Source organism: Pogoniulus pusillus, chromosome 16 (genome assembly GCF_015220805.1).
Source record: "Pogoniulus pusillus isolate bPogPus1 chromosome 16, bPogPus1.pri, whole genome shotgun sequence".
Classification (NCBI taxonomy): domain Eukaryota; kingdom Metazoa; phylum Chordata; class Aves; order Piciformes; family Lybiidae; genus Pogoniulus; species Pogoniulus pusillus.
Genome location: NC_087279.1, coordinates 22,230,434 through 22,243,173, shown reverse-complemented (window position 1 = coordinate 22,243,173; position 12,740 = coordinate 22,230,434). Strand labels below are relative to the sequence as shown.

The window sequence follows — 12,740 nt, the reverse complement described above, 5'->3', positions numbered from 1 at the left end:
AGTGTGCACAGGTGGGCAGGAGAGCCAATGGCATCCTGGCCTGGATCAGGAACAGTGTGGCCAGCAGGACAAGGGAGGTTATTCTGCCCCTGTACTCAGCACTGCTCAGGCCACACCTCGAGTACTGTGTCCAATTCTGGGCCCCTCAATTCACGAGAGATGCTGAGGTACTGGAACGTGTCCAGAGAAGGGTGACAAAGCTGGTGAGGGGCCTGGAGCACAGCCCTGTGAGGAGAGGCTGAGGGAGCTGGGAGTGTGCAGCCTGCAAAAGAGGAGGCTCAGGGCAGAGCTCATTGCTGTCTACAACTACCTGAAGAGAGGATGTAGCCAGGTGGGGTTGGTCTCTTCTGCCAGGCAAGCAGCAGCAGAACAAGGGGACAGAGTCTGAAGTTGTGCCAGGGGAGGTCTAGGCTGGATGTTAGGAGGATGTTGTTGTCAGAGAGAGTGATTGGCATTGGAATGGGCTGCCCAGGGAGGTGGTGGAGTCACTGTGCCTGGAGGTGTTCAAGAAGAGCCTGGATGAGGCACTTAGTGCCATGGTCTGGTTGATTGGCCAGGGCTGGGTGCTAGGTTGGGCTGGCTGAGCTTGGAGGTCTCTTCCAACTTGCTTGATTCTGTGATTCTATGATTCTAAATACAGGTCACTCCTCCTACCTAAAACTATTCAAGCAAAATAAAGGTAAATAAAGGTAGCAAATTATACTTTTTTCTAGTCTAATTTTATCCAGCACACATTTCTCTCAGTTTTTTATGTGCTCCTGTAGCCAGGGCTGCCTGTGTCAATGCAAGGACTGCAACCTTCCTCCATCCAGCTCAGCATCCAGCATGTGACAGAAGCAAGCACCAGCTGCTCTATAAAGGCACATGCAACGTTTTAGCCAGACTTCAGAAACTAATCACCTGGCTGGAAGGAAGAGGTCTTCTCCCTCAGTCACCATTACCAAGAGATTGATACAAACATTAAATTAAAAGGTGGACAGTTCTTCAAAGGTCTTGTTACTGCAAAAAACAAAACCTTTAACCACATCTGGATACTCTGTTCCCACTTGAACACTCAATGAGTCTGTGCTAGTAGGGCCAGAATTTTACCTCTGACCTTGCCCTTTCACGTTTCCCTTTTGTCAGGCATCTTTAAGGTCCTACATCCAGCTGGCAGAAATGGGAACATTTCCAGTTTGATCTTCATGGCCCTTGGGGCTTTATTGCCATGGCTCCTTTTGACAGCAAGTTTCAAAGATGGTTAGAAGCACCCAAAGGATTCGTTAGTTTCTTGACACATACCTACAAGCAACACCTGTATAACCTGTGTTATTTCTTTGGCAGTTCACACCTAACCTCAACACTACCTGATGATGAAGCAGACAAAACCATTTCTCCCGTTAGTCAAGTGAGCAATTCTTAAGTGTCATCTACCTTTGGAAGCCTCTGTGCCAAGTGGATTTTCCAAGATGTCTGTCATATCTTGGCTCCAAGCATCCTTCACAGCAGACTTAGACACCTTCCTGTTGTTCAGGCTTTGCTGCGGTCGGAAGTTATTCCTCAGGTACTCCACGGACTTGACGTGGTCTTGCTGTTCAGTGGTGAAGATGGAGTAGAAGGCCTCCAGCTGATTGCAGCCATCATGGCAGGAGAGAGAAAGAACATTAATCAGAAAAACAATGTGGTGAAATCTGGGTGGCTGATAAGAAGGTAAAATGGCAGGAAGTAAAATGCTGATGCCAAGAGTAATAAACTGCAAAGGAATTCAGGCTGCCCACTGAAATCACTGCCAACTGCTTTATCTCTGCACAGGGCTTATCCTGCCCAACGAGGGAAGGGCATTCTAGCAACCTGGGGACGTCTGTACTGGGCAAGGAAACATTTCAGACCCATTGTCTGGAAGAACAGAATCAAAGGATCATAGAATAAGTCAGGGTTGGAAAGGACCACAAGGATCAGCCAGTTCCAATCACCCTGCCATGCCCAGGGACACCTTACCCTAGATCAGCCTGGCCACAGCTTCAGCCAGCCTGGCCTTAAACACCTCCAGCCATGGGGTCTCAATCACCTCCCTGGGCAGCCCATTCCAGGCTCTCACCACTCTCATGGTGAACAACTTCCTCCTCACATCCAGGCTGAATCTCCCCATCTCCAACTTCACTCCATTCCCCCCAGTGCTGTCACTCTCTGATATCCTGAAAGTCCTGCCCCACTTTTTTTGTAGGCCCCCTTCAGATCCTGAAAGGCCACAAGAAGGTCACCTGGGAGCCTCCTCTGCTCCAGCCTGCACAGCCCCAACTCTTTCAGTCTATGCTCACAGCAGAGCTGCTGCAGCCCTCTGAGCATCCCAGTGGCCCTTCTCTGGACACACTCCACATTCTTCTTGTAATGGGGGCTCCAGAACTGGGTTTACTTTTATTTTTGTTGTTTGGGGTTGTTTGGTTTTCATTTATCATAGAATCATAGAATCAGTCAGGGTTGGAAGAGACCACAAGGATCAGCCAGTTCCAACCCCCCTGCCATGGCCAGGGACACCCTACTTTTGATCAGGCTGCACATAGCCTCAGCCAGCCTGGCTTTAAACACCTCCAGGCATGGAGCCTCAACCACCTCCCTGGGCAACCCATTCCAGGCTCTCACCACTCATGCTCAACAACTTCCTCCTCTGGCTCCAGAACTGGATGCAGTACTTCAGGTGGGGTCTCACTAGAGCAGAGTAGAGGGCAAGAATCACCTCCCTTGCCCTGCTGGCCACACTTCTCCTGATGCAGCCCAGGATTTGATTGGCCCTTTGGGCTGCAAGTAATGCACTTGATGCACTTGAAGCAGTTTCGATGGTGCCAACTAATAGGGCTTCAGGTTACTTCATGAAAGCTACGAGAGCTCGGTTAGCAACTGCTTTTTCTGAAGCCAACTCTCTCAGCTTACGCACAGCCATGGCATTAATTGAATTTTTAAACTTTGAGAGAGAAGTTTTAAAACATTTTCCTCTGCCATGCTACCTTGGGGGAGGTATAATTGCATTTTAACAACTGCCAGTTCAAACGTGCTTTTTAACCTCACCCTTTCTACGTGTCAAAGTACATGTAAAGTAATTTCAACTTCAGTTTGACTACAGAAAAATATTCTCTCCCACAAATGAGAAATTAATTTATCTGTAGCTGCCAGAAAAGCAAAAAAAATAATATAATAATTATAAGAGCTGCAGTCAAGGAGCTCCATTCTTGCTCCTCAAGGAGTACAAGAGCTTCCATTCAGAAGAAGAAAGGAAAAGCTGTTGTAAGCCTACTGCAGACACAGGGAAACCCGATCTAAAACTCAGAGTCCTGTAATTACAAAACATTAAAGCCTGATGTGAGGTTTTCTAAGGGCTGGCTATGCAAACGGCAATTAAAAGTACTGAAACCATCCTAAGCACAATGAGATAGTCTGAGGTATGCATTAGGAGAGATAATGCCGCGCTTTGGGTCACTGAATGCACTTAGCTTTACAATGCATCTGCAGGGTGACACAGCTTGTCTTGCTTTGTTGTCTAATTATCGGGGAAGATGAGGATGATGAAGCGCTGGGAGTAAAATAGGGAAGCCTCCGCAAATGGACCACTTCAGTGCTGTTCTTTTTACGGCAAGGTATTTGGCACAAAAGCAGGGATTTAATTGGAACGGCAACAAAGCTTAAACAATATCACTTTCCTCCTCTGGGATTACAGGCTGCTTCGCGGGGTTTGTGATAAAGAAGGTTAAACTACGGCAGTGGATTACGTTGCAGTGTTTCTGGTAGAAGAACAAATAATAATCATGGCAATAGCAGGGTGGTAGACTCTTAAAATACACCCATCTAGAGCTGCCCACGGGAGGAATACTACTGTTTATTCTACATGTGTTGGAGCATCACTCCTGGCTACAACTACCTGAAGGGAGGCTGTAGCCAGGTGGGGTTGGGATCTTCTCCTAGGAAAGCAGCAACAGAACAAGGGGACACAGTCTCAAGTTGTGCCGGGGGAAGTATAGGCTGGATGTGAGGAGGAAGTTGTTGGCAGAGAGAGTGATTGGCATTGGAATGGGCTGCCCAGGAAGGTGGTGGAGTCGCTGTCCCTGGAGGTGTTGAATCAAAGCCTGGATGAGGCACTTAGTGCCATGGTCTGGTTGACTGGATAGGGCTGGGTGCTAAGTTGGACTGGAAGAGCTTGGAAGTCTCTTTCAACCTGGCTGAGTCTATGATTCTATGCTTTACAGAACGAGCATATTTTAAAAGTTTGTTTTGAGTGGCTTATCCCAGAAAAATAAAAGGAAAAACTAACTCCAGCAGGACAGCTTCCTAAAGCCAACAGTCTTCCAGTGTCAGAGTACACTTAGCTGGGAAACGCCTGACTCCATCTAGCCATTACTTTATTGGGAGTGTTCCTCTCCAGACAAATCCCAGACACTGCCTCTATTTGCATTAAAAGCTGCTGTGTGCTAATTTTAAAGATTTGTGCACCAGCTCTTTGAGCACATAATGGCAGCTTTACTGTGATGTAAAAACAGTTAAGCATGGAGAATTAATGGAAAGATGTCTTTTCTAATGTAATTAGTTCAAATTACTAAATCTGAGCAGAACTGAAATCGCTCACTTTACTTTGAAAGGAAAGTGTTCAATTAAAAAGAATAGAAAGGAACTCCATGTAAATATTTACATCACAGCTTAATTTAATCTTAACTAAAACAATACCTAATAAATCACTGAGAGGAAACTGGGTTTCATGGTGTACTGTCTTCTTAGGGCTGACGGCTCATGTTCAGGAACAATATTGCTTAAGAGACAGAAAAGAACCACCCGAACCCCACTGACACTTCCTCTTTTGTCAACAGAAGCATTTCTCTTGCTCTTACAACGCCAGGTTTCGACAACACTGTCTGGAAGAGGGCAAATCAAGGTGTGAGAAATATATAGAATCATATGTTTGATCCGATCAATTTGTGGCAAGAGGTCACAGACAAGGAGGAAAGGGGGGTTTGAATGAAACTGCATTCCTGCTTGCACCCCCATCTCAATAAGCTTAAAGATAAGAGTAATTAGATTGGCGAAGGAGGGAGGCATGTGGAAGAGACAGTCTTTTGCATATTTAAATGGAAATGCATTCCTCCTGGTGCCACCTTTCCTGTATGAGCAAATAGAAGAACCAGGACTTTGAAGTTCATGAGGAAGACACTTAAGCAAGACCCCTTACTTCATCAAAGATTACCAGAGGGACCACCGGATAAAAGGAGACCTGTGTGGAAGAGACATCTCACATTCCTAAGAACTGAGAAAGAGAACCCAACCTTTTCTTAGAACTTAGTAAATATGTAATAGAATAGGGTATAAAAAGAGAAAGCTGAAGGCAAAGGCTGTGTGTTGGGGTAGATCAGAGTCTCTCCTCGCACCCAGGCCTGTACATTGCTTGATTCCTGCAACTTTATTAAAGCCTTAACTTGCATGAACGACAGTTTGTGCCTGTTATTTATGACAAAGGGATTTGCTAGCAAAATCAACACACCTGATGGTAAGAAATAGGCACAGGCTTCCGAAAAACGATCCACTCCACAATCTCGCTGCACGGAGGAGTCGTCAGCGAACCTGCGTAGCGGTAGTAACTCCCCAGCGAGGTCGGCAGGAGGTCCCTCAGCACAAAGGGATCCAGGAAGGTCTCCTTCTCTGCAGGGAAGATTGACAAGTAGAATGACACGTGTTTTTTTTAACATATTGTGATGGTTTGGGTGTACCCTGCCCCAACACACTTTAGAAGTCACCCAGCTAGACTCAGCCGGGCTTTGGGAATATAAATGAAGCTATTTATTTACAGCTGGCACAATAGACAAGCAGATATTTACAGTATATACAGTTACAGACAGAAATAGACAAGGTAAAAGGTAATGCAGAAACACAACTCCCCTCCCAGAAACCTGAGTCCCCAGGAGGGGCTCCCAACCACCCCCTGCACCTTCCACCTGCCCCTCTCAACCGTACCCCAGTCCTAAGGAAGAAAAGAGGTTCAGCCAAGAGGGTAAGAAGCAAAGGTGAGTGGCAGGTGAGGTTAGGGAGATGCAGCTCAGTCAAAGCCCAGCCCGAGAGTGCCAAAGATGGTGAGAGTGTTATCTAATGTTTTGCTTTCTTCTTCAGCAAGACTGAGGGTAGTAGACATCACCATTGTTTTCCTTTCACAGCCTATGATCTAGTTCTTCTCACCAAAACATTCTACCCCGCTTCAAACTAGCACACATATCTTTAAAACAGACATGACACTGATAGGCAGCCTAACAAGGTGAGGAAGGCTTCCTATCAGGAAGAGCTGATTATTAAAAGAGCAGGCAAAATGCTGGTCAGTCCTATACCCAACAGGAGTTTGAATGTGTGCAGGTGTGAAAAGCCCTTGCTGTCCCAGGGGGTTATGCTAGCACAGAAATAACACCAGGTTCAGTGGTTTCAGCATGCAGTAAGTGGCTCTTCAGCTTGATGTAATGCACCCATGCTATTCCCACCAGCGCAGCAAAGGGATGTGAGGAGAGGGTCGGTTCCTCTTGTGCACTGCTGAGATGGAGGAGGCAGAGCCATGCTGCTCAGACAAACCTCTCTGGGAACTGCCAGTGGGGTGAGCTGAGGAGCACTGCTGAAAGGCACTTCTGAAGTTCAATGTGCTACTTGAAGTAGCATCCAGACAGTGCTCATTTAAGACTGCCTGCATCTGGCCACACAGGCATTACCAGGGGTGCTCTTAGATGCAGTCAGCGCAGCACCAGAAATGTTTCAGGGATAAAGACTCTTCTCCTTAATCCAGGCCTTAGAATCATAGCACCAAGCAGGTTGGAGGAGACCTCCAAGATCATCCAGGCCAACCTAGCACCCAGCTCTAGCCTATCAACCAGAGGTTGAGGTGGTGGAAGGTGTCCAGAGAAGGTCAACAAAGTTGGTGAAAGGCCTGGAACACAAACTTTATGAGGCTGAGGGAGCTGGGGGTATGCAGCCTGCAGAAGAGGAGGCTCAGGGCAGACCTCATTGCTGTCTACAACTACCTGAAGGGAGGCTGTAGCCAGGTGGGGTTGGTCTCTTCTGCCAGGCAACCAGCAACAGAAGAAGGGGACACAGTCTCAAGTTGTGCCAGGGGAGGTCTAGGTTGGATGTTAGGAGGAAGTTGTTGGCAAAGAGAGTGATTGGCAGAGAGAGTGTCATGGTCTGGTTGATTGGCTAGGGCTGGGTGCTAGGTTGGACTGGATGATCTTGGAGGTGTCTTCCAACATGGTTGATTCTATGATTCTATGACCATGGCCCTAAGTGCCTCATGCAGGCTTTGCCTGAACACCTCCCTGGGCAGCCCATTCCAATGCCAATCACTCTCTCTGGCAACAACTTCCTTTCTAATATCCAGCCTATACATCCCCTGGCACAGCCTGAGACTGTGTCCCCTTGTTCTGTTGCTGGTTACCTGGCAGAAGAGACTAACCCCCACCTGGCTACAACTTCCCTTCAGGGTTTGGGGATAGTTTGAGGATAAACTATTTCCTCTGAGAAGCTCCTTGGATAGCCAGAAATCCAAACCTAAGATCTGACAGCATTTAGCTTCAAACAGCAGCGATAAGTTGATAATATTTAACACTGTGAAGGTAAATAAATAAATGAACAGGGGGGAGAGCTGCAGGTGAGACAATTTCCCTGCCATCCCTCAGCATTTATCCTCTGCAATTTATGTTGACTCACAGGCCAGAGCATCTTCTCAGCCTGTGCAAAGGTGTTCACTGCCTCAGGGCATGCTGACATGCAAGGCTCTCCCATACATCTCTATTCCTCACTTTCTACATTCTTTGTGCCTCAAACACGAATCCACATTTGTGTAGCAGGAACTCACTCCTCTCTCCATCTCATCAGAGCTGCTGAGCAAGCCCACACCCCCTGCAGCAGAGTGGAGAGGTAGGTAGGCTGGTGATTGACACACACATCTTCCAAAGCCAGAAGGAAAAGAAAAGGGATGAAGTCTGCAGAATTAAATTCCATAGCATCCCACAGTTTCCTGGAAGTCTTAATAAAATCAAGAGCTGCCTATACCTCTGCGAGCAGCAGCCTGAGAATCAGAGGGACTTTTTTTCTTCCACTGCTGCTGCAAGGTGAAAATACCTGATGCACTTCAGGCATCCTCTATTCTTCTGAACAATGTCAACAGGTGTGCAGTGTTTTCATAGCCTTTAGCATTCCAAAAGGTGAGTAATTAGAATGAAGCCAAAGTGCACACTGCAACAGAATACTGCAGTCTCTTCATTGACAATTCTTTCCTTCTAATCCATGCAGACATCACCTACTTTGTATGTCCAAAATGGAAACAAATAATGAGGGGCCTGGAGCACAACCCCTATGAGAGGCTGAGGGAGCTGAGGGTGTGCAGCCTGCAGAAGAGGAGGCTCAGAGCAGAGCTCATTGCTGTCTACAACTACCTGAAGGGAGGATGTAGCCAGGTGGGGTTTGATATCTTCTGTCAGGCAAGCAGCCACAGAACAAGGGGACAGAGTCTGAAGTTGTAACAGGGGAGGTCTAGGCTGGATGTTAGGAGGAAGTTGTTGGCAGAGAGAGTGATTGGCATTGGAATGGGCTGCCCAGGGAGGTGGTGGAGGCACCGTTCCTGGAGGTCCTCAAGAAAAGCCTGGCTGAGGCACTTAGTGCCATGGTCTGGTTGATTGGCTAGGGCTGGGTGCTAGGTTGGACTGGATGATCTTGGAGGTCTCTTCCAACCTGCTTGATTCTGTCATTTTGTAATAAACCACTTTTTTCCCTTTTCACAACCTATGTCTGGGGAGGGAGAGGAGTGGAACCAAACCAAACGTGCTTAGATGATAAACAGTAAAATATATATGATTGGCCAAAGTTCAAAGAGATTCTAATCAAGAAGTCATAATCACAGCAAAAGGTCGTATTTAATTTGATTGGCTTATTTTTATGCAGGAAAAGCTGGTTAGAAAACCTGCAAATTCAGGCACAGGATTTGGTTTGGGAATGCAGCTCACACACACACATATCCTTGCAGCAAAATGACAAGGGGCTTTCTATTTCAGAAACTGCCTCTCTCCACATGGAAGCTGAGCACACAGTGGGCTGCTATGAATCTGAACAAGTATTTGAACTTACAAATATCCTCTTTGCCTTGACAGCCAGTGACTATGCATGGAATAAATGGGAGGCAGGGGCACATTTTCATAGAATCAGTCAGGGTTGGAAGGGACCACAAGGACAGAATCATAGAATCAACCAGGTTGGAAGAGACCTCCAAGATCAGCCAGTCCAACCTAGCACCCAGCCCTATCCAGTCAACCAGACCATGGCACTAAGTGCCTCATCCAGGCTTTTCCCCAACACCTCCAGGGATAGCAACTCCACCACCTCCCTGGGCAGCCCATTCCAATGCCAATCACTCTCTCTGCCAACAACTTCCTCCTAACATCCAGCCTAGACCTCCCCTGGTACAACTTGAGACTGTGTCCCCTTGTTCTCTCGCTGGTTGTCTGGGAGAAGAGATCACAGTATCACACAGTATCACAGTATCACAGTATCATCAGGGTTGGAAGAGACCTCACAGATCATCAAGTCCAACCCTTTACCACAGAGCTCAAGGCCAGACCATGGCACCAAGTGCCACGTCCAATCCTGCCTTGAACAGCTCCAGGGACGGCGACTCCACCACCTCCCCGGGCAGCCCATTCCAGTGTCCAATGACTCTCTCAGGGAAGAACTTTCTCCTCACCTCCAGCCTAAATTTCCCCTGGTGCAGCCTGAGGCTGTGTCCTCTTGTTCTGGTGCTGGCCACCTGAGAGAAGAGAGCAACCTCCTCCTGGCCACAACCACCCCTCAGGTAGTTGCAGACAGCAATGAGGTCTCCCCTGAGCCTCCTCTTCTCCAGGCTAACCAATCCCAGCTCCCTCAGCCTCTCTAGTTCCAATCCCTCTGCCACAGGCAGGGACACTCTACCCTAGAGCAGGCTGCCCACAGCCTCATCCAGCCTGGCCTTAAACACCTCCAGGCATGGAGCCTCAACCACTTCCCTGGGCAGCCCATTCCAGCCTCTCACCACTCTCATGCTGAACAACTTCCTCCTCACGTCCAGCCTGAAGAGAGCTTTCCACTTGTGTTGAGGAAAAAAACGTTTCAGTTCCAATGAACAATTTAACTCTTCTTAACTTTTATACCGTTTTATTTAGGATGATGGAATCACTTGAGATGCTGGATGAATGTTCTGTGAGAAACTGAGAGTATGGAGTGTCCCTTTATCAAAGGCTGGCAGGAGGACGAAGCTCATTTTATGCTTTCAAGGATTTCTGTGCCATATGCTGACAATATTATATTTTAATAATTAATTGTTCATCAAAGGAAAAAAAAAAAGATGAAGAACAGGGATGCTAAATTCAAAGTTATTCAAATTGCAGGCATGAATAATGCATGACTTTTATATTAAACACACACTGTATTAAGTAGTCTACATTTCATCCAACTCTGTCTTTCATTTTTAAACATTCTGAACTACAATATGAATAATCAACCAAGGGAAGCTTATTTAGACAGAGAAATATACCTTATTTGAATGCAAACTGGAAGTATCCAGCTATGATTAAATTCTGGTTATCAATTAGGGTGGCTTTTTTTTTTTTCCCTGAGCATTTGGGAAGTCACAATCAGCTGTGAAAAAAAAAGAGTATGTTTCTTGAGGAAAAAGTAGCTTTCCTAATCCATGGTTAAAGTAGGGCAGGGTGTACTTGAGCTAACTCTTCATGGCTGTGAGCAATGCTTTGAGTTTTCATTAATGAATTCCAAAGATTAAAAACTTTAAAAATACATATAATTGGATTAAAGTGACTACTAAAATAGATTATGATCAATTGGTTACTTCTGGGCCCAGTCCTCTTCTTCGGGGACACAGTCTCAAGTTGTGCCAGGGTAGGTATAGGCTGGATAGTAGGAAGAAGTTCTTCACAGAGAGAGTGATTGGCATTGGAATGGGCTGCCCAGGGAGGTGGTGGAGGCACCATCTCTGGGGGTCTTCAAGAAAAGACTGGATGAGGCACTTAGTGCCATGGTCTAGTTGATTGGATAGGGCTGGGTGCTAGGTTGGACTGGCTGATCTTGGAGGTCTCTTCCAACCTGGTTGATTCTATGATTCTATGATTCTATATCTTTATTGATGATCTGGACTAGGAGATTGAGTCCAGCATCAGTGAGTTTGCAGTTGACACCAAGCCAGGAGCAGCTGGCAATCTGTTGGAGGGTAGGAGAGCTGTGCTGAGGGACCTGGCCAGGCTGGATGGGTGGGCAGAGGCCAATGGGATGAGACTGAACAAGGGCAAGTGCAGGGTTCTGCACTTCGGCCACAACAACCCCAAATTGCTCCTCTCTTCCTTAACTCTACTCAGAACTGGTTAGGCACCAAGTATTTTTTAAATGGGGTGAGGCTTAACAAGGTTAAGTGCTTGCAGGGTTCTACACATTGGCCACAACAAGCAGCACTACAGGCTGGGGACAGAGTGGCTAAGAACAGCCAGGCAGAAAGGGACCAGGGGGCACTGGTAGATAGTAGCTGAACATGACCCGGCAGTGTGCCCAGGTGGCCAAGAGAGCCAATGGCATCCTGGCCTGGATCAGGAGCAGTGTAGCCAGCAGGACAAGGGAGGTTCTTCTGCCCCTGTGCTCAGCACTGCTCAGGCCACACCTTGAGTGCTGTGTCCAGTTCTGGGCTCCTCAATTCAAGAGAGGTTGAGGTACTGGAAGGTGTCCAGAGAAGGGCAGCAAAGCTGGTGAGGGGCCTGGAGCACAGCCCTGTGAGGAGAGGCTGAGGGAGCTGGGGGTGTGCAGCCTGCAGAAGAGGAGGCTCAGGGCAGAGCTCATTGCTGTCTACAACTACCTGAAGGGAGGATGTAGCCAGGTGGGGTTGGGCTCTTTTGCCAGGCAATCAACAATAGAAGAAAGGGACACAGTCTCAAGTTGTGCTGGGGAGGTCTAGGCTGGATGTTCTGAGGAAGTTGTTGTCAGAGAGAGTGATTGGCATTGGAATGGGCTGCCCAGGGAGGTGGTGGGGTGATCATCCCTGGAGGTGCTGAAGCAAAGCCTGTCTGGGGCACTTAGTGCCATGGTCTGGTTGATTGTCTAGGGCTGGGTGCTAGGTTGGACTGGATGAGCTTGGAGGTCTCTTCCAACTGATTGATTCTATGATTCTATGATTTACTGGTAGGGTCTCAGAGCACTGGAACAGGCTCCCCAGAGAGGTTGTGGAGTCGTCTCCTCTGGAGACTTTCCAGGCCTGTCTGGATGTGTTCCTCTGTGATCTGTGTTAGATAGGATTGCCCTGCTCTGGCAGGCGGGCTGGACTTGATGATCTCCTTGGTTCCCTTCCAATCCCTAATATCCTGTGAAAAGAAGGGCTTCTAGGGAAGTGAAAAGCAGAATTCTGTTATTTGAGAATTACACTTTAAATGGTATATTTGTGCCAAATATCCAGTGGCTTTGATGGGGGTTCCACTGATCTGTTCTGTGTTTAGTTCTTTCAGGTGCCTATGAAAAGTGAGCTATTGATTGCCTTCATGAAGCACACAAAGGTCCCTTCCAACCCCTGACATCCTGTGAGCTTGTGATTATGCTTTAACAGCCTAACACTTTTGAAAAGAGACCATTCCTTGGCATCAGTTCCATCTAGATGCACAGTGCAGAGTTTCAGAGACCAGAGTCACTAACAGTTCATGTGAACCTTACACGAAAAGGGAGTCTATGTCCCATGC

The 12,740-nt window shown here is 47.3% G+C and overlaps 1 protein-coding gene across 4 annotated transcripts in view; it reads right to left on the bottom strand.

The window, feature by feature from the left end:
* PTPRG (protein tyrosine phosphatase receptor type G) overlaps window positions 1-12,740 on the bottom strand; it is a 623,046-nt gene that overhangs the window by 146,873 nt on the left and 463,433 nt on the right. For all 4 annotated transcript variants that reach the window (XM_064156968.1, XM_064156969.1, XM_064156970.1 and 1 more), the window contains 2 exons: window positions 5,498-5,655; window positions 1,414-1,606 (listed from right to left, as the gene is read on the bottom strand). In XM_064156968.1, the coding sequence (XP_064013038.1) occupies window positions 1,414-1,606; window positions 5,498-5,655 (351 nt within the window). The remainder of the gene's footprint in view (window positions 1-1,413; window positions 1,607-5,497; window positions 5,656-12,740) is intronic.